The sequence below is a fragment of the Rhinoraja longicauda genome, chromosome 1, assembly GCF_053455715.1.
Source record: "Rhinoraja longicauda isolate Sanriku21f chromosome 1, sRhiLon1.1, whole genome shotgun sequence".
Taxonomy (NCBI): Eukaryota; Metazoa; Chordata; class Chondrichthyes; order Rajiformes; family Arhynchobatidae; genus Rhinoraja; species Rhinoraja longicauda.
Genome location: NC_135953.1, coordinates 57,174,144 through 57,200,467, shown reverse-complemented (window position 1 = coordinate 57,200,467; position 26,324 = coordinate 57,174,144). Strand labels below are relative to the sequence as shown.

Genomic DNA, 26,324 nt, shown 5'->3' with positions numbered 1-26,324 from the left:
TTTATTATTCTCAAGACTTCTTTGTGTTATCATTGTGATCTTTCTGGAAGTCTTTTTTTGTGGTAACTATTACAAAATATTTCTCCAATAACCTCAGTGCATTCAAGGTATGTTCACTGCGATTTCTTCTTGACTATTGGTCACAATCTTCTGTTACAGGTAAAGAAGCAAATGCTTTTCAACAGCGAATAGTTGCTTCATGTTTAGTTATTTGTTGCACATTGGATATACTGCTCTCTTTGTTAGAAGACAATCTCTTTCTTGTAAAACAAATCAAAACAAAAAACCTGTTCACACTAATTGAGTGATTACCTAAGGATGTTTTACACCCTGTTATCAAATCCCAAGGAGCATCTTATCATAAATGAATGTCATACAGGTATCTTAATTTTATTTGAGTTTGTAGCCACTTAGAAGGTCAATTATACCGTTTGTTCTCTATTTTTATATGCTTTAGGGGACAAAAGCAGTAGGTTGTAAAGTTAGACTACTTAACCTCAACAAGTGCACTTTAACATTCAGGTTTAGTGTAAACAGGAAACTGTTCTAAAGGATAGAAACTAGATTGTGATTGTTCCACTTACAATTCTAGATGTTTTTGACACATTGGAAATACACTGCAATTCATACACTCCACAATCTTTTTTTTTCAAATGCTCTTCTAAATGCTGTAAATGTGCAGTTGATTTTTCTTACAATAATCAGTAATATCACTTTTATTCTAGGTCTGATTGCCTACACCGAATATTTGTTTCTTTTGTGCATATTAACAAGTGAGTTGAGAAAATGGCATGTTTAATAATTTCAGCAAATACTTTGCATATTTTAGAACTTGTACATGATACCATTTTACAAACCTGTATAAATCATCAGAAAGGCAATCTAAATTTCATTTTTCTAATATTTTGATTAAAGTACAAATGTTTTTTGAAGTAGGGAAAAATGAAACCATTATCACCTTTAAACCTTGTATCAAAATAATTTAAGTAATAACTTTATTTTCTATATGTTGAGTATTCCTTTCAAGCTTAAGTGTATCAGCATGCCAACTGTTAAGTTCTCTGCCTCCAACTTTTCTGTTTTGGTTTTCTGTTTTTTTTCAATTTCTTAAATCACTTAAATATTTGAGACTGAATCATAGAAATTTCAAACTTTAGCCATTACTTAGTGGCATTCAAATTTGTTTCTTTTAACCCTATTTTCTCCTGCTCTTTTTCTTCCTTGTTCTGGGGAATATTAACCTGTTTTTGTTCCAGATGGCAAAATAATGCTATATATTTCAATTAATTTCTTTGGAATTATTTGAATGCGTGTCATTTGATTGTCTCCACTAATCGTATTCTCATCTGTGTAGTTATTATTATTAAAGCAGCAAATTAAAGGCATTATATAAATTCTACAGCATTGGAAACAGTGCAACATGTCTTCTAATAACATCTTAATGACACATGAAATCATTAATGAAATAGGAAATTAGTGTAAACCAAATGGCAAACTAGAAAGCTGTTAAGTTCAAACTAAATAATACATCTAGATACTTAAAATTGTTTTTGTTTACTTTTAATTATTCTGAGATATAAAAATATATTTAACATTATAATCAAGGAAGGCTCTTTTTTAAATTTGTAGCCTGTCACACTGTATTTTACTTTCATACTCTTCAGGAGATTTACTTGTAAAGTGATATTTGCTTAGATTTGATAGTGTACACCCCTTAAATATTTTACTGTTTATAACTAATGTATTTTGCATAAATGTTGCAGAACCCCATGCAGGTTTTAAAATAGCTTTCAACATGTTTGATACTGATGGCAATGAAATGGTGGATAAGAAGGAGTTCTTAGTGGTATGTACTTTAAACTGTATATCTTTGTCTTAATTTTAGTTTATTGTAATTAGTAAAAAATATATATTTTAATGGATTTTGCTTTTTAAAACCAGCTTTGAAGACAATGTAAGAATTATTCTGCAGCAGCCTTGTAGCATGTAAAAGGTTATGGCAAGTTAATTGAAAATATCCTGACAAGCTTTGAAATATGCATGTATTTTTATAAACTATCTGCCCTTCAGCATTTTTTTATACTGTGCACATTTGTCGATTGGAGTGAGCACTTAATTCAAAATTATAGCAGGGAATAGGAGGGATAGGGATAGGGAGGGAGGGATAGGGAGGGGGGAGGGAGGGATAGGGAGGGGGGGAGGGAGGGATAGGGAGGGAGGGATAGGGACAGAGTGGGGGAGGGATATGGAGTGGGGGTGGAGGGGGTGCTGCACCAATGCAGGAGAGGCAACCCTAGGGGGTGCAGCGAGAGGGAGAGGGGGGGGAGACAGGGTGTGGAGGGGGGTGAGGGAAGGGGATGAGGGGGAGGGGGAGAGGAAAGGGAGGAGGAGGGGGGGGAGTGAGGGAGGAGAGGGTGCTGCATCAATGCAGGAGTGGTTTGGGCCCAACGGCTAATATAAAAGCAGAAAATGATGGAAATAATCAACAAATAATAACCAGTTAATATTTCAGATCAAAGACTTTCATAAGAACTGGGAAAAAGAATACCTCTGAGGCCAGATGTGTAGGAAAGAAAACTAGATGCTGGTTTAAATCGAAGGTAGACACAAAAAGCTGGAGTAACTCAGCGGGTCAGACAGCATCTCTCGAGAGAAGAAGGGTATCGACCCGAAACATCACCCATGCCTTCTCTCCAGAGATGCTGCCTGACCCACTAAGTTACTCCAGCTTTTTGTGTCTACCTCTGAGGCCAGGGTTGCCCAGGTGATCCCATTGTTTATGGACCAGATGGTTAGTAAATGAATTAGGGATTCACAAGAAACTGCAGATATTATGAACTTGACCAATGCATGAAGTGTTCGAGGAATTCAATGGACCAGGCAGTATCGGTAGACGGAAAAACAGTCAATAGTGCAGGTCCGACTGATTACAGCAGGCTGATTACAGTAGGGTAGGAGAAAACTAGAAAAAAGAGGTATGATGGGACAAAGCCTAGCAAATGATGTGGATTCAAGTGAGGGGCGCTGGGGGGGGTGAAGGTTACTGATGGCGAAGTGACAAAGGTTAGAGGTGAAAAGGAGACAAAATGGTGTCAGAAACGGTAAAGTGAAATGGAATGTCAAACCTTTATAAACCTCTATAATTTATATAAACCTCTATCTCAATAGAGAGCCTACCCTGCCAAATACCATTTTAGTATAGACAGAATATGCTGGAGTAACTCAGCAGGACAGGCGGCATCTCTGGAGAGGAATGGGTGATGTTTCGGGTCGAGACCCTTTAGACTCGAAACGTCACCCATTCCTCTCCTTTGTTGCTGCCTGTCCTGTGAGTTGCTCCAGCATTTTGGGTCTATCTTCAGTTTAAACCAGCATTCGCAGTTCCTTCTGACACCATGTTCTATTAATGTGCTATGGAAAATATTTTGTATCCTGAGCTGGTTATATTTCACTCTTCGTAACAATTAACAATAAAATCCAGAAATACTTAATCCAGAAATCTTAATACTGAACATATCATTTAAAGTTTATCTTAATATTTTTACAAGTAAAAACATACTGTAGCTATGCTGACTTCAATAGCAATTATTGGATAGTATTGCCAGATCCAACATCTTAAAAATCTTTTAAAAGAGAAACCTAATGCAGAACTGCAAGGTCAGAGTGTTTTTATGTCTGAATTAACATTCTGGTCAAACAATCCCAAATAATTGAAAAAGTGTATTTTTACATTAACTACCAGTAGAGCTGCCCCAGCAATCCAGACGTATTACTGATATCCAGTGCGGTCTGTATAGAATTTGCATGGTCACTGCTTGGGTTTAATCTGGGTATTCCAGTTTCCTCCCACATGTGTGGGTTAGTAGTTAAATTGACCACATAAAATGATCCTCGTAATTGAGTGGTATAATCTGAGGGGAATTGATGGGAATGTGAGAATAAAAAAGGGATTAGTGTAAGTGGATGCTTGAAAACAGCAAAGTCTGGATGGGCCAAAAGGCAGTTTCCAATCTCATTATTCTAATTCTATGATGCAGTCTTACCTTGGAAGGGCAGATTTTTTATTAAAGCACTCCACCTTAAGTTAAAAAATAAACTTGGAGTGCAGTGTATAGTCAGAAGTCTGGGGAGGCAGAGGGATGGTTATGTTTTAAGATGAACACCATGCACCAGTCATACAACAGATTTGTGCTCTTGATTACAGCATCTACAGTCTCTTATCATATCATATCATATCATATATATACAGCCGGAAACTGGCCTTTTCGGCCCACCAAGTCCGTGCCGCCCAGCGATCCCCATACATTAACACTATCCTACACCCACTAGGGACAATTTTTACATTTTACCCAGCCAATTAACCTACATACCTGTACGTCTTTGGAGTGTGGGAAGAAACCGAAGATCTCGGAGAAAACCCACGCAGGTCACGGGGAGAACGTACAAACTCCTTACAGTGCAGCACCCGTAGTCAGGATCGAACCTGAGTCTCCGGCGCTGCATTCGCTGTAAAGCAGCAACTCTACCGCTGCGCTACCGTGCCGCCCTCTTGTGTCTCCACAGCAGTAAATAGCAGTAGTCTGTGGGGTACTGACAAGGCCATTGCCTGAAACCAATAGTGATAAGAAATAAGGTTCACGTTCCACTCTACCGGGGAAATTCACCTGACATGATTCGCTGTTGCAACCTATATCGCCAGGTTTGGTTAAGAGATTCAGCATGGAAACACGCCCTTTGGCCCATTGATTCCTTGCTGACCATCGATCACCTGGTCAGACTAGTTCTATGTCATCCCACTTTTGCAACCACTCCCTACACACTCGGGGCAATAAAGCTCCAAATCCACATCTCAATAGACAATAGGTGCAGGAGTAGGCCATTTGGCCCTTCGAGCCAGCACCACCATTCAATGTGATCATGGCTGATCATTCTCAATCAGTACCCCATTCCTGCCTTCTCCCCATACCCCCTGCCTCCGCTATCCTTAAGGTACCCCACTAGTCTCTGCCTGCCATTATGAAAGGGACCCATTTATCCCCACTCTTTGCTTTCTGTCTGTCAACCAATTTTCTATCCATGTCAGTATCCTACCTCCAATACCATGTGCTCTAATTTTGCCCACTAATCTCCTATGTGGGACCTTGTCGAAGGCTTTCTGAAAGTCGAGGTACACCACATCCACCGGCTCACCCCTGTCAATTTTCCTAGTTACATCCTCAAAAAATTCCAGAAGATCAGTCAAGCATGATTTCCCCTTCGTAAATCCATGCTGTCTCGGAACGATCCTGTTACTGCTATCCATATGCTCCGCAATTTCGTCTTTTATAATTGACAGCATCTTCCCCACCACTGATGTCAGACTAACTGGTCTATAATTTCGCGTTTTCTCTCTCCCTCCTTTCTTAAAAAGTGGGATAACATTAGCTACCCTCCAATCCACAGGAACTGATCCTGAATCTATAGAACATTGGAAAATGATCACCAATGCGTCCACAATTTCTAGAGCCACCTCCTTAAGTACCCAGGGATGCAGTCCATCAGGCCCTGGGGATTTATCAGCCTTCAGTCCCAACAGTCTACCCAACACCATTTCCTGCCTAATGTGGATTTCCTTCAGTTCCTCCATCACCCTAGGATCTCTGGTCACTAGAACATCTGGGAGATTGTTTGTATCTTCCTTAGTGAAGACAGATCCAAAGTACCGGTTCAACTCGTCTGCCATTTCCTTGTTCCCCATAATAAATTCCCCTGCTTCTGTCTTCAAGGGACCCACATTTGCCTTGACTATTTTTTTCCTCTTCACATACCTAAAAAAGCTTTTACTATCGTCCTTTATATTATTGGCTAGCTTACCCTCGTACCTCATCTTTTCTCCCCGTATTGCCTTTTTAGTTATCTTCTGTTGCTCTTTAAAAGAGTCCCAATCTTCTGGCTTCCCACTCTTTGCTCTGTTGCACTTCTTTTTTATTTTTATGCTGTCCTTGACTTCCCTTGTGCCTCTTACTCCCCTTAGAATCTTTCCTCCTCTTTAGAATAAATTGATCCTGCAACTTCTGCATTATTCCCAGAAATAGCTGCCATTGCTGTTCAAACGTCTTCCCTGCTAGGGCCTCCTTCCAGTCAATTCTGGCCAGCTCCTGCCACATGCCTCTGTAATTCCCTTTGCTATACTGTAATACTGACACTTCCGATTTTCCCTTCTCCCTCTCAATTTGTAGAGTAAAACTTATCATATTGTGATCACTGCCTCCTAATGGCTCTTTTACCTCGAGTCCCCTTATCAGATCAGGTTCATTACACAACACTAAGTCCAGAATTGCCTTTCTCCCTGATAGGCTCCAGTACAAGCTGTTCTAAGAATCCATCTCGGAAGCACTCCACAAACTCTCTTTTCTGGGGTCAATTACCAACCTGATTTTCCCATAACCACCGTACCATTACATTTGCGACATGCCAATTTTCGCTCTTGATTCAACTTGCACCCTATGTCGAGGCTACTGTTTGGGGGCCTGTAGATAACTCCCATTAGGGTATTTTTACCATTACAATTCCTCATTTCTATCCATCTCTTTGGGATATCAGGGGAAACAGGAGCACCCGAAGGAAACCCACGAGGTCACAGGGAAAATATACACACACCTCGCAGACAACAACTGAGGTCCGGATTGAACCCGGGTCTCTGAAGCAGTAGCTCTACCAGTCTCGCCATTGTGACACCATCAGACTTCCATAAAAGCCTCTAAGCATTTATGGACTCTGTTGTTCAAATCCTGCTGTGCAGTGTTTTCTTAGGAATTAGCTCCCTATTCACTTAGGCAATATGGAGTTCCTACACTGACCAGGAGGAGGGAGTATTTACAGCATTTTCTTTTTTTCCTTATTGGCCACAACAGTACTTCCCAGGTTCAAGATTTTGTAAACATGAGTATTTCAGTTTACGTGCTCTAATGCTAATACTATTGCTTCTCGGTGTACATTGAAAACAAATGCTGTTTGTGCAAGTATAAATCTAAGGTTGTGCAAACTTTTTAATTCAATATGTGGATGTATGATCTTTGTTTATGTAAAACAAAATTAAATAATTTGCCTTAGAAAGTTTTGTATATGTGTTACTTCCAGAACAAATGTGACCTAAAACATTTTAAAACTTTTAAATTTTCAGTCTTGATCGAGAGTGGAAATAAAGATATAGATTGCTTTTGTTTGATTAGCAACATATCATGAGTAGTGATCTTTAAAATCTTGGTTTAGTTTAGGACCATTAGTAAAGCTTTAACAATAATAAATGCTATATAGGTGACAGGAAAATGGTACCAGAATTATAACAATTTACATATTTTACCAACTGTCTTCTCGGCAGTTATTTAGGGATTTTTGATGTTTCTTAAATAGTCTTCAAAATAAATTCACTTTCTAGCTTGCTTCATTGTGAAATCCATATGTAAACTTTACTCTTAATTCTAACAGCAGTCCCATGGTCATGGTTAAAATAAAGTTTAGTAACACAGCTTTGAACTTACTGCTGATTTATTATTGTACATATGTATAGATTTGAATGAGTTATTTCCACAATATTTTATTGTAGCTTCAGGAAATTTTCAGAAAGAAAAATGAGAAAAGAGGAATAAGAGGTGATGATGAAGAGAAGTCTGCACAAGTGGTAAGCACATATTAATTTCCTGTTTTGATCTATGATGAAGCTGATTATTTAAACATACCAGTGTCAGTTTAGTCTGATTAATATCACTTACATCATGTCAATTACTAAATCTTCAAAAAACGGAGCTGTGAGTGATAATTTGAGCACCATACATAAATCATATTCACCAGATCAAGGCTCAAGAATAAAAGGGGAAATATTAATATCAGACCCAAGACCTTGTTTCTGTTCTGCCTGTGTGGTTTGATCTGAGAAGGTGTTTGTATGACTGACTGCTCTTTCTAATTACATTGTCTTTCCTTTTCCTTTCCTTTTTTCATTTGCTGACTACAATCTCTAACTTGACACCACACCATATACCATGTAAGAATCTGCAACTTTTTGGTTATCAATATGCTCCTGCTTTCAGTGTATGTATAGCTTTTTAATTATATCTGCAGTGTTAATTTATGCAGGATGCATTTTATGAGTGTAATATTTGAGTATTAAGATATAGCATGCATCTTGATTAACAATATCCAGCACCCCAAAGTTGATTTCAAATAATAGAAATTCTACCTTATTTTCAGTACACATTTGTGGATATCAATCATTTAGAAGCTTGGCTAAATATGGTCAATTTATTTATTTAAAAGGTTCATCTGAATTGAATTTAGGTAATTGTTGAAATCTAATAATTTCATGTCATTATTTACTAAAAAGTGCTATAACGTGTACGGCTTTCTGAAATAATATTTCGATTTTTTAAATGTAAAGGTCAATAAAATCATTAGTTAAGATTGCTGCGAATAATAAATTGAGTAAATGCTACTTTATATGCATTAGAAAATGAAAAGAACATTTGTTTTAGACTACATAGATGTTGGGAAGGTGAAAAAATTGGTGAATAATTTCCAGTGACTGCAAAAAATAATCTGAACCAGATTTTGCAGTCATTCTTTCAACACATTGGCTAGATGGAAAACAAAACAGTCTCATACTAGTTTAAGGAAAAAAATTAATTGGTAATTCTCTTATATCTGTAATGTAACGAATTTCTGCACATTTTCATTTTCATTTATCAATGGTATCCACGTAACATTCCAAGCATTACTCCAAATAATTGGGAAGGAACTGCAGATGCTGGTATACACTGGAGATAGACACAAAAAATTCAGAAGAAGGTTCTCAACCCGAAATGTCACCTATTCCTTTTCTCCAGAAAAGGACTCCAAATAGACTGACTCTCTTACCCATATAGCATTAAGGATCAGCCAACTGTACCATTTGCACTGGTTTCTATTGTGCTGTACTCTTTCCCAATGCTTTAATATTGAGTTACAGCCAAAGTGAGTGTAAACAACACCATATCCTTTTGATTACACCTCAGTGTTTCCATCCTTCTGATTGTTTCTTTTTGTCACTGATCCACATCACAGCCCTGGTACTTCCATCCCCTAGTTCAGCAACAGTGCCCTTCTGCTGAAGCCCCAACCACAGGCCAGCTCACTTCTCTTTTATACATGACAACCTATGGAACAAAATTACAATTAAACCCACATGACCAACCAAGCCCTTACAGTATGGGCATTCAGATTTGTTTCCATTTACATTACTCCAAACTTGTTTAGACTTCATAAATTTAGAGCCTTGGAAACAGAGCTGCTCTCACAGTAATGAAAAATCCTAAATCAGATTGTCAGGATCTATTATCTGCACCTTATGGCACATAATATTTAATGGGAACAGTGATTTATAATCTTGTAGCCCATAAGGTTCCATATGGTATATGTACACATTATACAGGTGAATAGCTTGGAGCCAAACTTAAATACATGACAAGGACTAGTCCATTCTTTCTATTAATGTGAACCCCCCCCCCCCTCATCTCAGTATTATAACATCTAGACCAGTGGTGACACTACTGCTCTTTCAAGATGATGTGAATCCCACTTCTTTAATATCATATGAGATTTCTACATCTCGACTTTGTCAGCGGAAAATAAGTTAACGAGGTATACAGATAAAATGGTCACTACAGCTGGGCAGAGAACATGGAGAAAACAAATGCAACAAAATATAGCAAATAACTGGAAGCATGTGGTAGACATTCAGGACAGAGGAGAATTGTGAGAAATATGAAAAGAGCGGAAGAACTCAGCATAAATAAGGAAATGAAGACAGTCCAGAATGACAAAATTAGATTGCATACATGAATACAAGAACAATTTTTTTTTAATGAAATAGGAATTACCAAAGACTTTACAGCTACTATTTTAAACTTATTTCTCGACACTGTTTTTGCTCTTTAAGATTTTTTTTAAAAGATACTAAATGTCAGTTTTATCACTGAATGAAAATCAGTGAACTTTGACTTGTACAGGGAATAAGACTTATCATGAATGTTACAGTTAGTGCTTTGGTGATTTCGAAGATAATGTTAAAACCCAATTATGTCTATTTCCAAACCTTTGTCTCCTTTGCTTTAGTATCGTACATTTATGTTCCATGCCTAACGGCATATACAATACATAAGGATTGCACTATATTAGTACAGTTAATTTACAATATTTGTGTAGGGAGAAGAAAAGAACTGACATTCTAAAAATAAAAAATTAATTAACAGTACAAGATAAATGTTGACACTGCTCGGACATCAAAATAGAATTGATTGCAGGACTGACAACCTTTATTCTTAATGTCCCTGAATTTATTTGCATATTATATTGTTTCAATTGATAAATATATCTAATAAATTAAAACATATATAAAATCATATAAGGAAAGCAAGGATCTGTGCTCGGAACCTCTGTTGTTTGTGATAATGATTTGGACATAAATGTCATTGGGTTGGTTAGTAATTTTACAGAAGACACCAAAATTGGTTGAGTTGTGGTTAGTGAGGAAGGCTGTCAAAGGATGCAGTAGGTTTTAGATCAGACATAGAAATGGATGAAGGAATGGTAGATAATGATTAATCTGAGCAAGTGTGAGGTGTTGTAATTTTAGATGTTGAATATATGGGGAAAGTGTACAGTTGGTGGCATGACCCTTAACAGCACTGATATATAGAGGGATCTAGAGGTCCAATTCCTTAGCTTCTTGAATTGGCAATACAAATAAATGGAGTGGCAAAGAAGTGGTATGGCATACTTTCCTTTATCGGTCGAGGCATTGAGTAAAAGAGTCAAGAAGAAATGTTGCAGCGTTATGAAACTTCGGTCAGGCGGCTTTTGGAGTGCTGTGTGCAGATCTGGTTGCCCCATTGCAGGAATGATGTGGATGCTTTAGAGAGGGTGCAGTAGAGGTTTACTAGAATGCTGCCTGGATTAGAGGGTATTTGCTTTTTGAAGATGTTGTAAATTTGGATTGTTTTCTCTAGAGCTTTGGAGGTTGAGGAGAGAGCTGATATAAGTCTATAACATTGTGATAGGCATATATAGGGTAGACAATCAGAACCTCTTTCCCAAGGTGGACATGAGAAATACTAGCTTTAAGGTGAGAGGGGTAAAGTTTAATGGAGATGTGCGGGGCAAATCTAATAGTCACCTAATATTGGAGAATTCAATGTTCAAAATGTTAGGTTATAAGCTACCCAAGCAGAATATGAGGTGCTGTTCCTTTAATGTTTTGTGTGGCCTTGCTATGGCAATGGAGAAGGCCCAGGACAGAAAGATCAGTATGGGAATGGGAAGAGGAGTTAAAATGGTGAGTAACAGGGAGATGTAGAAAGCCTTGGCAGAACGAGCACAAGTATTTGGTGAAACGGTCGCTGAGTGTACGCTTGGTCTCGCCAATGTCTTCAAGATACTTATACATAGATGCATGGATATACAGGAAATGAGGGTTATGGATCACGTGCAGGCTAAGGACATCATGTTCAGCACAGACATTGTTGGCCGCAGGATGTTCTTGCAGTATGTTCTATGTACGAAAGAAAGCCTATGTCAATTAGAAACACATGAGCGTAAATGTTCCTAGATAACTTCCTGCATTCCAATGCATGCTCATTTGTTCATCTCTTGTATAGTCGTGCAAAGATGAGAACAATGATATTCTATCACTTCAATACGATATGTTCCGCAGTTAAATCCATAAACATCTGGAAAAGTAGCTTAATTAGAACAACTATTATTTGTGAGCCTGTCCTACTATTCATTCAGATCATGATTGATCCTTGACTTCAGTTCCACTTTTCTAAACCCCAGTTTCTTTGGTACTCGTCCTACTGTCTGTAGATCTCCTTCTTGGATGTACATTTGGATAGCAGTAACAGGATCCAAATTCAAGTCAGCATGGATTTACGAAGGGGAAATCATGCTTGATTAATCTTCTGGGATTTTTTGAGGATGCAACAAGTAAAATGGACAAGAGAGAGCCAGTGGATGTAATGTAGCTGGACTTTCTGAAAGCCTTTGATAAAGTCCCACACAGGAGATTAGTGGGCAAAATTAGAGCACATGGTATTGGGGGTAAGGTATTGACATGGATAGAAAATTAGTTGGCAGACAGGAAACAAAGAGTAGGGATTAGCGGGTCTCTTTCAGAATGGCAGGCAGTGACTAGTGGGGTGCCGTAAGGCTCTGTGCTGGGACCACAGCTATTTACAATATACATTAATGATTTAGCCGAAGGAATTAAATGTACCATTAGCAAATTTGCAGATGACACAAAGCTGGGTGGCAGTGTGAACTGTGAAGAGGATGCAATGAAGATGCAGGGTGACTTGGACAGGTTAGGTGAGTGGGCAGATGCATGGCAGATGCAGTATAATGTGGATAAAGGTGAGGTTATTCACTTTGGTGACAAGAACAGGAAGGCAGATTATTATCTGAATGGTGTCAGGTGAAGAAAAGGGGAAGTACAACAAGACCTGGGTGTCCTTGTACATTAGTCACTGAAAGTACGCATGCAGGAACAGCAGGCTGTGAAGAAAGCTAATGGCATGTTGGCCTTCATAATAAGAGGAGTTGAGTAAAGGAGCAAAGATGTCCTTCTGCAGTTGTACAGGGTCATGGTGAGATCACGCCTGTAGTATTGTGTGCAGTTTTGGTCTCCTAATTTGAGGAAGGACATTCTTGCTATTGAGGGAGTGCAACGTAGGTTCACTAGGTTAATTCCCGGGATGGCGGGACTGTCGTATGATGAAAGAATGGAGTGACCTGGCTTGTATTTATGGAATTTAGAAGAATGAGTGGGGATCTTATAGAAACATATAAAATTATTAAGGGATTGGACACGCTAGATGCAGGAAACATGTTCCCGATATTGGGGGAGTCCAGAACCAGGGGCCACAGTTTAAGAATAAGGGATAGGTCATTTAAAACTGAGATGAGGAAAAACTTTTTCAGACAGAGAATTGTGAATTTGTGGAATTCTCTGCCTCAGGCGGCAGTGGAGGCCGATTCACTGGATACATTCAAAAGAGAGTTAGGTAGAGCTCTTAGGGCTAGCGGAATCAAGGGATATGGGGAGAAGGTAGGAACGGGGTACTGATTGTGGATGATCAGCCATGATCACATTGAATGGCGGTGCTGGCTCGAAGGGCCGAATGGCCTACTCCTACATACTCTATGTATGTACTCAATGATTAACTGTCCAGAGTTCACTACGATAGAACATTTTAAAGATTCATTACACTAAAGAAATGTATCTCTTAAATAGCATGCGTCTTACTCTTAAGTTATAATCAGGTCAGAATGGAAAAATGAGAAGGTCATTTGATTGTTTCACCTTATTTATGCCAGTCATCACATGTGATATAACTCGATACCTGATTTATGCTAATGTGAGTAATAAAATCAATCTCCCTTCACAAAAGAACCTCCCTCGTTCCTGGGATTCACCAGGTTCATTGTACTGCCACATGAGGCAGGTATTAGCCTGTTTTGTTTCAAGAACCAAAGCTATGCGCAGTACTCCAGGTTATTTGCACAAATAAACAATACATTTAAATTTCATGATATGCACTCTTAAAATTCCTAATTCAATCAAAATAAAGGAAACAGCATTGATATAATTTGCCTATTTTTTCAGTGTCTTGCGTGGAACTTCCACCATATCTGATGAACAATGTCAAACCTTACAACAATTATACCTTTTCGCAACTCTGCAGGTGTTAAAAAAAGATTGCCCAGATCATACTACAGATCGAAGTTACTGGGATACATTGAGGCGTAACACCAGCCAAGCACTCTTTGCAGATCTTGCAGAGGTACAGAAATATCTGAAAAGTCTTGATAAGATTTAAAGAAATTTGGTTCCAATGCATTTTATTTGGAATGTGTTTATACTGTCACTTTTTGCTGAGCACCAATCATAGTACAAGTCTAAAGTTATGGTCCAAATTATGTAGTGCACTGGTAATATGATCAGACTACCAATAGAAAATCAAATTCCCAATCTGACAGTTTTTGGATTTTAATGTATTTAAAAAGAAATAATGTATTTAAAAATAAATTGTTTGTTTAAGTAAAAGCTATCTAAACCATAAAAGTATACTGTTAGTTTCCTCCCAGAAGAAAAGTCTTACTTTTTTGTTCCATGTGATCCTTAACTACTCACCAACATGATTGTTTCATGATCTTGCTAAATTACAAAGAAAACCAATCAATTAGTTTAAACTGCTTCTCATTAATTTTGAAGATGGCCGGCCACCACCTTCGCAGCTCAACTAGGAACAGACATTAGATGCAGACATTTCAAGGTGTGCCTGTATCCCACTTTTAAAGTAAAGAGCACAGAACCAAGAACAAATTATTTTAGTATGGAGTCATTTTTTAAAAATGCTCAAGCATTTGATTTTTGTTAAAAAAATATAAGAATTGAAATTCTAACGTAGGGTAATGGTTTCATGTAACACATTTCAAAGTTCACGATAAAATAGGCTGAAGTCAGCCTGGCTTTGTGAAGGGGAGGTCTTGCTTGACAAATTTGCTGGAATTCTTTGAAGAAGAAAATAGCAGGACAGTCAAAGGACAGTCAGATATTGTTTACTTGGATTTTCAGAAAGCCTTTGATAAGGTGCCACACATGAGGCTTCTAAGGAAGATGAGAGCCCACTGTATCGAAGGGCAGATACTCGCATGGATAGCATGTTGGTTGGATGGCAGAAGACAAAGAATGGCATTAAAGGGGGCTTTTTCTAGTTGGCTGCCAGTGACTAGCGGAGTTCCGCAGGGGTCGGTGCTGGGGCCGCTACTCTTCACGTTGTATATTAATGATTTGGACGAGGGGATTGAAGGCTTTGTGACCAAGTTTACGGATGATATTAAAATGGGTGGAAGGGCAGGTAGTGTCCAGGTACTCTGCAGAAGGACTTGGACAGGTTTGGAGAGTGGGCAGAGAAGCGGCAGATGGAATATAGTGCAGCAAAGTGTGGAGTCATGCATTTTGGTAGTAGGAATAAAGGCATAGACTATTTTCTAAATGAGGAGAGAATCCAGAAATCGGAGTTGCAAAAGGACTTGGAAGTTCTGGTGCAGGATTCCCAAAAAGTGAATCTGCAAGTCGAATTAGTAGTAATGAACGCAAACTCAATGCTAGCATTTATTTCAAGAAGGCTAGAATACAAAAACAGGGATGTAATGCTGAGGCTATATAAGGGGCTGGTAACGCTGCATTTGGATTATTGTGAGCAATTTTCGGCACCATATCTGAGGGAGGATGTGCTGGTTCTGGAGAGGGTCCAGAGGTGGTTTACAAGAATGATCCCAGGAATAAGTAGGTTAATCTATGATGAGCATTTGTCAGCCTGTACTCACTGGAGTTTAGAAGAATGAGGGGGGACCTCATTGAAAGATACAGAATAGTGAAAGGCTTACATGGAGTGGATGTGGGGAGGATGTTTCCACTCATGGGAGAGTCTAGGACTAGAGGTCATAGCCTCAGAATTAAAGGACTTTATTTTAGGAAGGAGATGAGGAGAACTTTCTTTAGTCAGAGGGTGGTGAATCTGTGGAATTCTTTGCCGCAGGCTGTAGAGGCCAAGTCAGTGGATATTTTTACGGCAATGGATAGATTTTTGATTAGTACAGGTGTCAGAGGTTATGGGGAGAAGGCAGGAGAATGCGGTTATGAGGGAGCAATAGATTAGCCATGATTGAATGGCGGAGTAGACTTGATAGGCCAAATGGCCTAATTCTACTCTTATCACTTATGACCTTAATCTAAAACCTCATCACTAAATTCTTTTGGCCACTTAAAGGTCTTCAGAATGTTCAAACTAGGTCCTCCCAAATATGTGATGCATGCATGCAAAGAGACTGCTGTGGATGCACAGCTAATCAGCCGACAATGTTCAATATAATTTGCTCCAAATTCTACCTTGCACACAAGACTTTCAAGTGTGCACACAAGACTTTCAACAGTGAAGCAAGACCTAGCTAGAAGGTCGAGGCCTGCTTTGTTGTTAGGCTGCTGGACTCTACCTGGACTGCTGTTGGAGATTCATCCTAACATACTTCAGGTATGCTCTTACTTTAACTTGGCATCTTATCATTTATGATTGCCACAGTTCCCACCACTTCTAGCCCCCAGACTATATACCAGATCCTTGCTAATAGTCTTTGATCTTTTTTCCTCCACCTACTCCAACTGTAATTTGTTTGCCTGCACATTTCCTCCACAGTCTCCAATTACTGTAATGACAGGGGAGTGTGGAGAAAATGCCTTTGTGCATGTTTGGGCAAACAAACCCTATTATACTACGCAAGGCACTTTAGTCCTTTTCATCGTGGAATACTGTAACCTGAGCACCGTCGCAGCCAAAGCTGATGTGGATCCCTCTTTCACTGCCAGTTTAATGCTCGCTTTTATTTGCATTAGACACTCTTGTCCATACTTTGAGAAGTGTTCAATACATCCAATTTTTGTTGTTGAAAATAGTTTTACATATGATTTCTTGTTTACTTGCAACAATCATTATAATAAGTACATCAGTATAATTACCTTGCAAGCTATGACCTGCTCTCATTACTATCATCTCGTTTTAATCTTTATTGTACAACTCACTTTAATTATAACACATTTATTTTTTTCCACATTATCTCATGCCTTTAGCCGGAAAAGACCAGAAATGTTTAAGTCTCAAATGTTTCCATTTTTATCAATGCAGTGCATTTAAATGTTGTATTTTGATGTAGTGTTGTAATGTTAAACTGCAGTGGGGGAATGTAGATTTTACTCAAAAATAAACTCCAAATTAGAGAGATTCTGTGGAGAAAATTATTGCCCTGCATTTCTCTTTAGGAAAATTTATTTTTATCTACTACTAGTTACCGATGACATAGAGTTGTCCACCTTGGAGTTGTACATAGTTGCAACAGGGTTTAGCAAAATGATGTTAAAATAAAAAATATATAACTGCAACCAAATAAGTGTTAACATTAAGATTAAAGTTAGAAGATTTATAATCGCTGTCAAATGCTAGTAAAATATGTATAAAGAATACAAATAAATAACAATTATTTATTGTCTATCTCTAATTGCCCTTCAAGGTGGTGGTGAGGCATTTTGAACCATTGCAGATTTTCAAGTGAAGGTACTCCCATCATGCTTAGACCCAGTAATGACAAAAAATTAGTGATGTATATCCAAGATAGGATTAAATGGTGTGTCATTTGGAGGGGGATCTGCAGGTGGTTGTGTTGATCCCATCTTGTCTTGTCCTCCTTGGTAATAGCTGTTGTGGGTTTGGAAGTTGCTGCAGGAGCAGCCTAGGCAGGCACTTGTAGATGTCATAAACTGAACCACCATCGATAGAGGGAGAAAATACTTGAAGGTGTTGAATGGGCTGCCAGTGAAGTAGGCTATCTTATATGTTTGCAACTTTAAAGGCCACTAAGCTACTGTTGTAATTTAGAGTGTTGTTGGAATTGGCCATTTGATAAGCCTTCTGCACATTTTCTTTGTTTAGCTTTCTTCGGAATGATGAAGGGCTATCTCCATGCAAGCCTTTAGCAGAGGCAATGATGAATTATTTTTACTGCAGATGGAGACCTGAGTTTGGAAAGAGTCAGGGTGATTTTATATAAAGATAAAAACGTAGTCAAGAAAAACATCAGACATTGAACACCACAACAAACTCTCAAATAAGCATTCCCCTAACAGGCCTTTGGAGACCTGACCTTGTCTGTTTGTAAACCGCATTGAATTAAATCCTATGCACTTTAGAAAGCATCCTATCGGAATGCATGAAAACTTAGTTTGGCAACTGCTTTGCCTGAGACGCCAAGAGATTGCAGAGAATTGCAGATGCAGCTCAGTCTACCATTCATACCTCTTCCCCCCCCCCCCCCCCACCCATCCTCTCCATCTACACTTCACGTTGCCTTGGGAAAGCTGTCAGCATAACCAAAGACCACTTGCACCCTGGCTATTCCCTCCTCTCCTGTCTACCATGGGGCTGAAAATACAAATGTTTGAAAGCATGTACCAGCAGATTCAGTAGTGTTCCCCACAGTTATCATCTATGGAACTGATCTCTCATAAACTTAAGATGTAGTCCGGATCGCCAAACGTACCACATTGCAGCTTTTGCATTTTTTAATCTACACTTTTTCTGTAGCTGTGTATTCTGTACTCTGTTTATTTTTTGCTTTGGTCCACCACTTGTGTATGGTTTGACTGTACTTTTGATTGTACTTATGTATGGGCATGATTTGACTGGTTAGCACGCAAACTAAAGTTTTTCACTGTATGTCGGTATAAATGGTAATATTAAATCAACATCAATCCCAAGACTTCCTCCATTTAAATGGATATTAGCAGCTAACGGGTGTTATTTTATGGTTCTAAATCAGAAAATGTTTTACCCACCTACCAGCTTTCTGTAGAGAAAGTGATCCTTTGCACTCTATTTCTTTTGGTTAGCTCTTAATGTCGCGGATACATGATGATGAGGGTGGAGAGCAGGTAGGAAGTCAGAGATGTGAACGTTTTTTTTTTAAAAGTTACCTGCAGCACCAAATCATAATTTTTCCTCTTTTTTCACTCCCAATAGCCTTCACTTATTATTGAGTAAATATTTCCTTTGACCAAATGCTGAGAGGACTAAAGTCTTTGTCTTTGGGTTCTACTGAAAAAGTCCTTTTCATTGACCTTCAATTCCATCCTTCTGCCTAATGACTGGCTGAGGCTGACAGATCAATTTCAATCTTGGTATCTGGTTTGAGCCGAAGGGAAACTTTCAACTTATTGTTCGCACCACCATCAAGGCCATCCACTTCCATCCTCATAACATTGTTCCATTCTGCCCTTGCCTTAGTTAGTCTGCTGTTAAAACTTTCTTCAATGTCTTTGTTGCCATTACACGACTTTGCTGAGCTCCTACATTTGTAAATTTGAAGTAATCCTAAACTCTATACTGCAGGTGCTGCTTTAGACTGAAGATGGACACAAAATGCTGAAGTAACTCAGTGAGACAGGCAGCATCTCTGGATAGAAGGAATGGGTGACGTTTCAAGTCGAGACCCTTCTTCTCGACCAAAAATGTCACCAATTCTTTCTATCCAGAGATGTTGCCTGCCACTGAGTTACTCCAGCATTTTATGTCCATTGTACTGGTCAGCCTGCAAGAACACCTCCCTCAGAAAGACATTACCTTTTAAGTTCACATTTTATTTTCCCAATCTTTCCATGATCTTACACCTTCCTATTTTTGCAATCTTCCCCAGCCCTTACGATATTTTGTGATATCTGCTCCCTGACCGAGCCCAAAAAATACAACCGGCAGCAATCAAATTTAAGTTAGACGCTGAACAGACACAAAATGCTGGAGTAACTCAACAGGTCAGGCAGCATCCACTGAAGAAAAGGAATAGGTGACGTTTCGGGTCGAGCCCATTCTTCAGACATTTACATCCTGTTCAATGTTGGATTTAAAACAGATAATGATGCATACTGGATTTACAGGACAGGATACTTGTGCCGGGTACTGAAAGATGCAACAAACATGTTGATGCCATTATTTTTTTCCAGTTGCTTGTATATATTTTAGTTGTTTTTGTTACATATTGCGGTATTTTATACTGTTTGATTTCTTCTACGTTGTTTGTGTTCTAGCTCTGTTAGTTTTATATTGATTTCTTGTTGCCACTTAGAGTTTTCATTAATTTACTTCATTTTATTGTAAATCTGATTTGTTGTATTTTTATTTCCAGTTTTAGTTCTGAACCTTCATAGAATCATGCAGCCCAAGGATACCAGTCAACCACCATACTTTTACTCTATTCCTCTTTTAATAAATTCAAGAAATCCTTATTTGCTTTCAAATCTTTTCAACTTCAAAGATCTGAGTGCGATGACTTCAATTCACTGTTACTGCACTCTTTCAACATTATTATCATTTAGTTTATGTCGCTTTTGTTTATTCTCCCTGTCAAACTATTATTTGAAATTCTCTGCAATTATGTTATGGAACCTTGTTAGTTTTTCCAGTCTGAATACATCTTCCTGAAAAATAGGTAACATTTCATTTTTCCTTGTATTTGCCAGTTTAATATTCTCTACAAACTTTGAAATTCATAAATTTGTGTATTTGAATCGTAATCATGAAGAAATTTATTTTAAAAGAACTGTGATTCCCACCCCAACTTTTGAAGACAGCATGTATACTTGCTTTTAGGCATTTCTTTACTAATACTCTTTTTGGTCCTTAGGTAGTTTTGTATTGATGTTGCCAGTTTACTTTTGATATAATGAGTTTAGATAATTATCAGGTACTTTAATCACATGCCTTTTGAAAGTCCATGTGCTCAACATTAACTGCACCATCCACCAACATTACCTCTTGAGGAACTCAATTGTGTTAATCAAACAGCTTATCTTTCATTAGCCTGCTCATTTTTTTACTGCTGGTTAATTTGTTCCCCTTTTTAACAAAAAGTGTCCCCTTCTCCTGCGTTTGGTTGATGGAGTTGTGTTTTGTATCATTCCTTTTGTTTAGAAGTATTGCATTTACAGTTGTTTATTATTCCATTAGCATCACATATGTAAGTAGGATTGGACATTAAACCACATTTTTTAAAAAGGCACATTAAACCAGCAAAGCAAGAGGAGGAGCAGTTTTGTGTATAACTTTGCCATTGGCAATATTCCATCACATCACAAGTCACTGTGCGAGAATGCACACATATCCACCATTGTAGAACTGGCAGAGAGAACTGGATATGTTGCAAATTGTAGAGGAATTGCAGTTGAGAATGGGTCCTTGAGATCAAAGTCAGACTTGGAATTTAGGTCCTGGGATGTCAGAGGAAGGGCCATTGAGGGTCCAAGATACAGAGGATGGTTGGGGAAATCATAAATGTTATCAGACCATGAGAGTAGGGATGTGTTAGGGGCCCAAACTGCAGTGGTCATGGGTGTAGGGACGAGAAGGGCATTGCATCATGAGTGTAAACCAAACCCCCCCCCCTACCAGATTGCATCTTGAACACCCCAATCACATAATAATCAAGGTTGTGTTCCTTTAAATAATGTAGGAGTAGGCCTCAGTTGTTCAAAAACTATGGATATGCCACTGAATTTTTAACTGAATTACGTCAAACTCCAAATTGCATGCTATTGACAACAGTGCATGAGGTCCTAAACAAACATTTCCATGACTTGTACTCAATTATGATTTAGACTAAAATTCTTAACAAAAATATTGCACTGGACAAAATAATTTCTAACAGAGTGATTTATTTTTTGAATGCGAGCAACATTTTAAATATTTAAATTTAATTATGTATTATTTATTATTTCCTTCCCTGTTAATATCATGTTGGTAAGATTTAGATGCAAAGTGTTCATTTAGTAACTCCATAGCATCTGTCTCTGTACCACAGACCACTGTATCACTTCTAGCATTTTTAAGAGTAGTAATACCATTATCAGTAAAATCGGATGGCAGATAGTATGATAGAATGAAGGCTAGAGATGGAAAGAGAGTTGCCAGTGACAAGCTATGCTTGAATATGGGATAGTTGTTGAATTTAAAAAACAAAGATACAAGAGCAATCTAGTTCATTTGCTTTATACATGAGAAATGTTTGCTCTATAAAAAAATATTATCAGACGTGACTTAGAGAGACTTGTAGATTTACAAATAGATTACGGATAAAAATTAGAAATCTTTGAAATCATCTGCCATTACAATATTAATGTTTATTTTATTCCAGCGTGCAGAGGAGAGCTTTCTTGTAGATACCACATTACTTGTTCATTTTTTTGGAAGGAAAGGAAAGGTTGAGCTGAATTTCGATGACTTTTACAAGTAAGTCAAAATTGTCATTTATTTTTCATTTGATTAAATTGATTTGCCTTGCAAGAATAAAGAACATAAAATAGTAATTAACCAGCTTCTGTTGTAGCTATTTCCCTTATCGAGGATCCTTTACTGAATTTTAATAACCAAATAAACTATAACTTAAACTTTTGATGGGAAAGTATTTTGTTTTATGTTCTCTCATAGTCTTTCATTGTAACATTATTTTAGATTCATGGACAATATACAGACTGAAATTTTGGAAACTGAATTCCTTTCATACTCTAATGGAATGACCACAATCAGTGAAGAGGATTTTGCTCGTACTCTATTACGCTATACAAATGTAGATAACATAGGCAATTATCTGGAGTCTGTTCGTCAAAGGATTCCTGATGAAAAGGTATTTGGTCTTTCTCGTGTGATCTGCAGAATTTTCCAACAAATTAAGATAAAATAACTTTTTTAGGTGAAAACTGCATTTATATTTGGTAATTTTAAGGTATCAGTAAACTGCTTTTATTTAAATGCAAGAGGCCTGATGAGTAATGCAGAGGATCTCATGGCATGGATAGACATGTGCGACTGGGGTATTGTCGCCATTATGGAAACCTGCCTGAGAGACTGGCAGAGAGATAAGGGTAAAAGAGGAGGGGTGTTAGTTTTTTTGATTAAAGAAAATGTCACGGCAGTAGTCTGAGGTGACATTAATGGTGGTTCATACAGTGAAGCCATTTTAGGGGGAGCTGAGAAATAAAAAGGGGGCAACCTTGATGGGAGTGTTCTATAGGCCTCAAATAGTCAAAGAGAGTTAAAAAGAACAAATATGCCAGGAGATTACAGACAATTGTAAGACTAATAGGTTTATCATAGTAAGGGATTTTAAATTTCCCAATATAAACTGGGACTGTTATAGTGCCAAACTTTTAACGGCATGGAATTTGTCAAATGTGTTCGGGAGTATCTCCTCAGATGTAAGTATAGTGAAGTATATTGCCATTACCCCATTTGTTAACAACCGATGTCTGTTATCAATTGGGAATCTCAGCAAGAGAAAAATCTTGCAGCAAGTAAATGCCTCATTGAAAATCAATGCTGCTGGTGTAACCAGTAATCCTTCAGGCAGGGGATGTTTTGGATTATCTCATTGGTTTTGTTTATAAAAAGGATCATGTTAATATATCTTGGAAGAACGTGCAAGCAATTGTATTTGCTTTAAATTGCTACATGTTAGTAATGTTTGTTGTTAAATGTGAAACCAGAAAAATCTGTTTATTTTGTACAGGAGACTACTTCATAATGGTTTAGAAACGTATCTTATGTTCAGATTCTCATCTTGTTCAATGTACCTTTAGTACTTCTAATTAAAGCAAAATTTTGATTTAAAAACATTCTGAAGAAGGGTCTCAACCCAAAACATCACCCAGTCCTTCTATCCAGAGATGCTGCCTGTCCCGCTGAGTTACTCCAGGATTTTGTGTCTTATCTTCGGTTTGAACCAGCATCTGCAGTTCCTTCCTACAATTTTGGGTGTCTACATTCAGTAATTCACCAAATCCCTCCTTTAAAACAAGATAGAATCACAAAATAATGTTGTACTCAACACCATCATCAACCTATTCCTTACACCAGAGTCCGTTCACTCAAACTTGAAAGGATTTTTCTCTTTTCTGTCTTCTCCAGTCTTTGATCACAACAGGTTACTGATTTATTTCTCTTTTTTGTTAATCTTTAACTTGTCTTTCTCTCCTTGCTCTTCCTATTCTCTCCAGAAAAGTATTATTCACTCTCATAACTGGGCTGTTACTATTGATCCATATCTAAGTCATAATGTATGAAGTGATTCATCTAAAAAAAGTCTAGTAATAGAAGCTGATCCTAAACAGATTTTGCTTAGCTGCCTCTCAATTCTTTCTTGAGTCCTTCCCTTTAACACTCCGAGCCGCACTGTTTTGGTTCTCCCTCTCAAGACCAACTGATAACAACATCGTTTAATGATGATACGAGAACTGAAGGGCTTGGTTTATAAGGATAGACTGGAGCATTTTACCGAATAGCATAGGAGATGAGGGGTGGCCTTATAGATCTATATAAAATTACAAGGGGTAAAGAGCTATATAAAGTGCAACAAGGGAATGACACAGTGGCTCAACGATACAGCTGCTACCTCACAGCACCACAGACCCAGGTGCTGTCTGTGGAGTTTGTACGTTTTCCCTGTGTGGGTGGGTTTTCTCTGGGTGCTCCGGTTTCCTCCCACATTTCAAAGACGTGCCAGTTTGAAGGTGAAAACTGTAAATTGCCCCTAGTGTGAGAGATGCAAAAGTGGAATAACATAGAACTAGTTTACGGATGATCAATGGTCGGCATGGATTTGGTGGGCTGAAGGACCTGTTTCCATGCTGTATCTCTAAACTAAACTATAAATGGGATAAACTAAACTATAAACAGTCTTTTTTTCCAGGGTAGGAGAGTCTAAAATTAGAGGGCATTGGTTTAAGGTGAGAGGGGGGAAATATGTAAAGGGGAAAGTAGGGTCAACTTATTCTCCCCACAGATGGTGATGGATATGTAGAATGGATTGCCAGAGGAAGTGTAAGAGATGAGTAGAATTACAATGTTAAAAAGTCATTTAGACAGGTACATGAGAAGGAAAGATTTAGAGGGATACATGCCAAACGCTAGCTCGGGTAGGCAACTCAGTCCGCACGGATCAGTTGGGTCGAAGGTCCTGCTTCTGTGCTGTATAACTCCATGACTCTATGAAAAGTCATTTATTTCAGCATGGTTGTCGCTTGTTAAATAGGTCAACAATCAGTTAGAGTAGCCCAACCCCAGTTCAAGGCCAAAATGTTATTTGCAATAATCAAAGCAGAAGCAATATTATTTCTTAATAAATTCGTCAAGTATTAAGAAATTAGTTCTGAACTATGCTAATTGAATTTTCTCTCTTTTTAGCATTCTCTGGCGCTCGCTATCACTCTTTAACTATTTCTTTTTAATTTCTGTATCATTTCGTCTCAATTAGATTTAAGAGTCAATTCCCAGGAATCTGTTCCCCACTATCCATTATGGATAGTTGATTACCTTCTATAGATTGCCTTCCATCAGTGTCACTAACGAATCAGAGGTTTCATGCTAATGTATCTGTTTTATAATCACCATTGCTGATTTAAATTTTAATTCTAGAATTAAATATTTAATTTTCAATCTGCCATGGTAGACATTGAACGTCCTTCTGGTTGTGGGTTACTTATCTAGTGGTATAAATTATGTTATTTTCAACCTATGATACAATGTAAAGTGCTGGAAATAATACTTTATTGATATGGGCATGTGTAACAATGTACATTCTTGTTGTGTTTTCCTTACTCTGTCTCAAGAATCAAGAGTATTTAATTATCATATGTACTGAAATGGAACAATTAAATTCTTATGTTAATTAGGCTCTCCAATGGATGTCAATTGGCAGTGGACCATTCTCGCCTATAGTGTTTTTTATGTTATCCCACTTTATGAAAATAAAAATTCATACCTTTGTTTTCTTATCTACTTTGCAGGTTACAAATTAGAGTTCTTAATTACCTTTCTTGGCCTGGAAGCTATACAAATAACATGGATGGTGTTGTGCAATGTTCTGAAGATTAGGATGTGTTGTCAGACATAGAAGAATGTTATATCAAAATTCAAAAGATCTCCTTAATTGGACTATGTTTAGTGACACTAAAAGGTCACAAGTGCTGTAAGCAAAGCCATGGTACTCATTAAAAAGTGCTTTTTCAATATATTATTTTGGCTGAATTGTGTCAAAAAGAGCAGTTGGAACAATCTTTGACCTAATCTGAGGAAAGTTTGCTGACCTTCAAAGATTTTTCACTCTGTGTGTGATCATCAAGTCTAGTATTAACCTTCTATTGCTGGGTTATATCGCACACGAAGTGTTAGATATGGAACCCATAACAATAAATCAAATATAGTACTCAATTAGTTACAATTAAAGGTCTCTTAATTGACACCAAAATCTATTGGAGTTATATAATGGTTCACTCAGTACTTACTGATGTTATTTACATTTTAGGGGATCACTTTTGATGAATTCAGATCTTTTTTTCAATTTTTGAATAACTTGGAGGACTTTGCCATTGCAATGCAGATGTATAATTTCGCAAATCGATCAATTGGGCAAGGTGAGTAAAATTATTATTTCAAATAGTTGCAGAGGAGCAAGTTCATTTGGATAATAGTGATTTTGGTTATGTTTTATAAACTTGTGAATTTGTGCTTTGAGAATAAAAAAGGCTTTGCTGAAGTAACAAAGACTACTTGTAATTATTCACAATTTTGGGCTAAGGTCATTATTTTAAATAATAGTAAAGCACTTTTAATGGCTTTTAGCACCGTTTTACTATTACATTTATAAGGAACTGTCTACTT

General features: G+C 37.8%; 1 protein-coding gene across 8 annotated transcripts in view; it reads left to right on the top strand.

Annotated features, from left to right (window-relative positions):
• micu3a (mitochondrial calcium uptake 3a) overlaps positions 1-26,324 on the top strand; it is a 74,676-nt gene that overhangs the window by 31,624 nt on the left and 16,728 nt on the right. For 2 of the 8 annotated variants that reach the window (XM_078397960.1, XM_078397898.1), the window contains exons 5-13: positions 726-773; positions 1,764-1,846; positions 7,586-7,660; positions 8,029-8,070; positions 13,755-13,853; positions 18,512-18,553; positions 21,805-21,899; positions 22,122-22,293; positions 25,969-26,077. In XM_078397960.1, coding sequence (XP_078254086.1) covers positions 726-773; positions 1,764-1,846; positions 7,586-7,660; positions 8,029-8,070; positions 13,755-13,853; positions 18,512-18,553; positions 21,805-21,899; positions 22,122-22,293; positions 25,969-26,077 — 765 coding nt within the window. The remainder of the gene's footprint in view (positions 1-725; positions 774-1,763; positions 1,847-7,585; positions 7,661-8,028; positions 8,071-13,754; positions 13,854-18,511; positions 18,554-21,804; positions 21,900-22,121; positions 22,294-25,968; positions 26,078-26,324) is intronic. The other 6 variants (XM_078397918.1, XM_078397909.1, XM_078397945.1 and 3 more) reach the window with 6 other exon arrangements.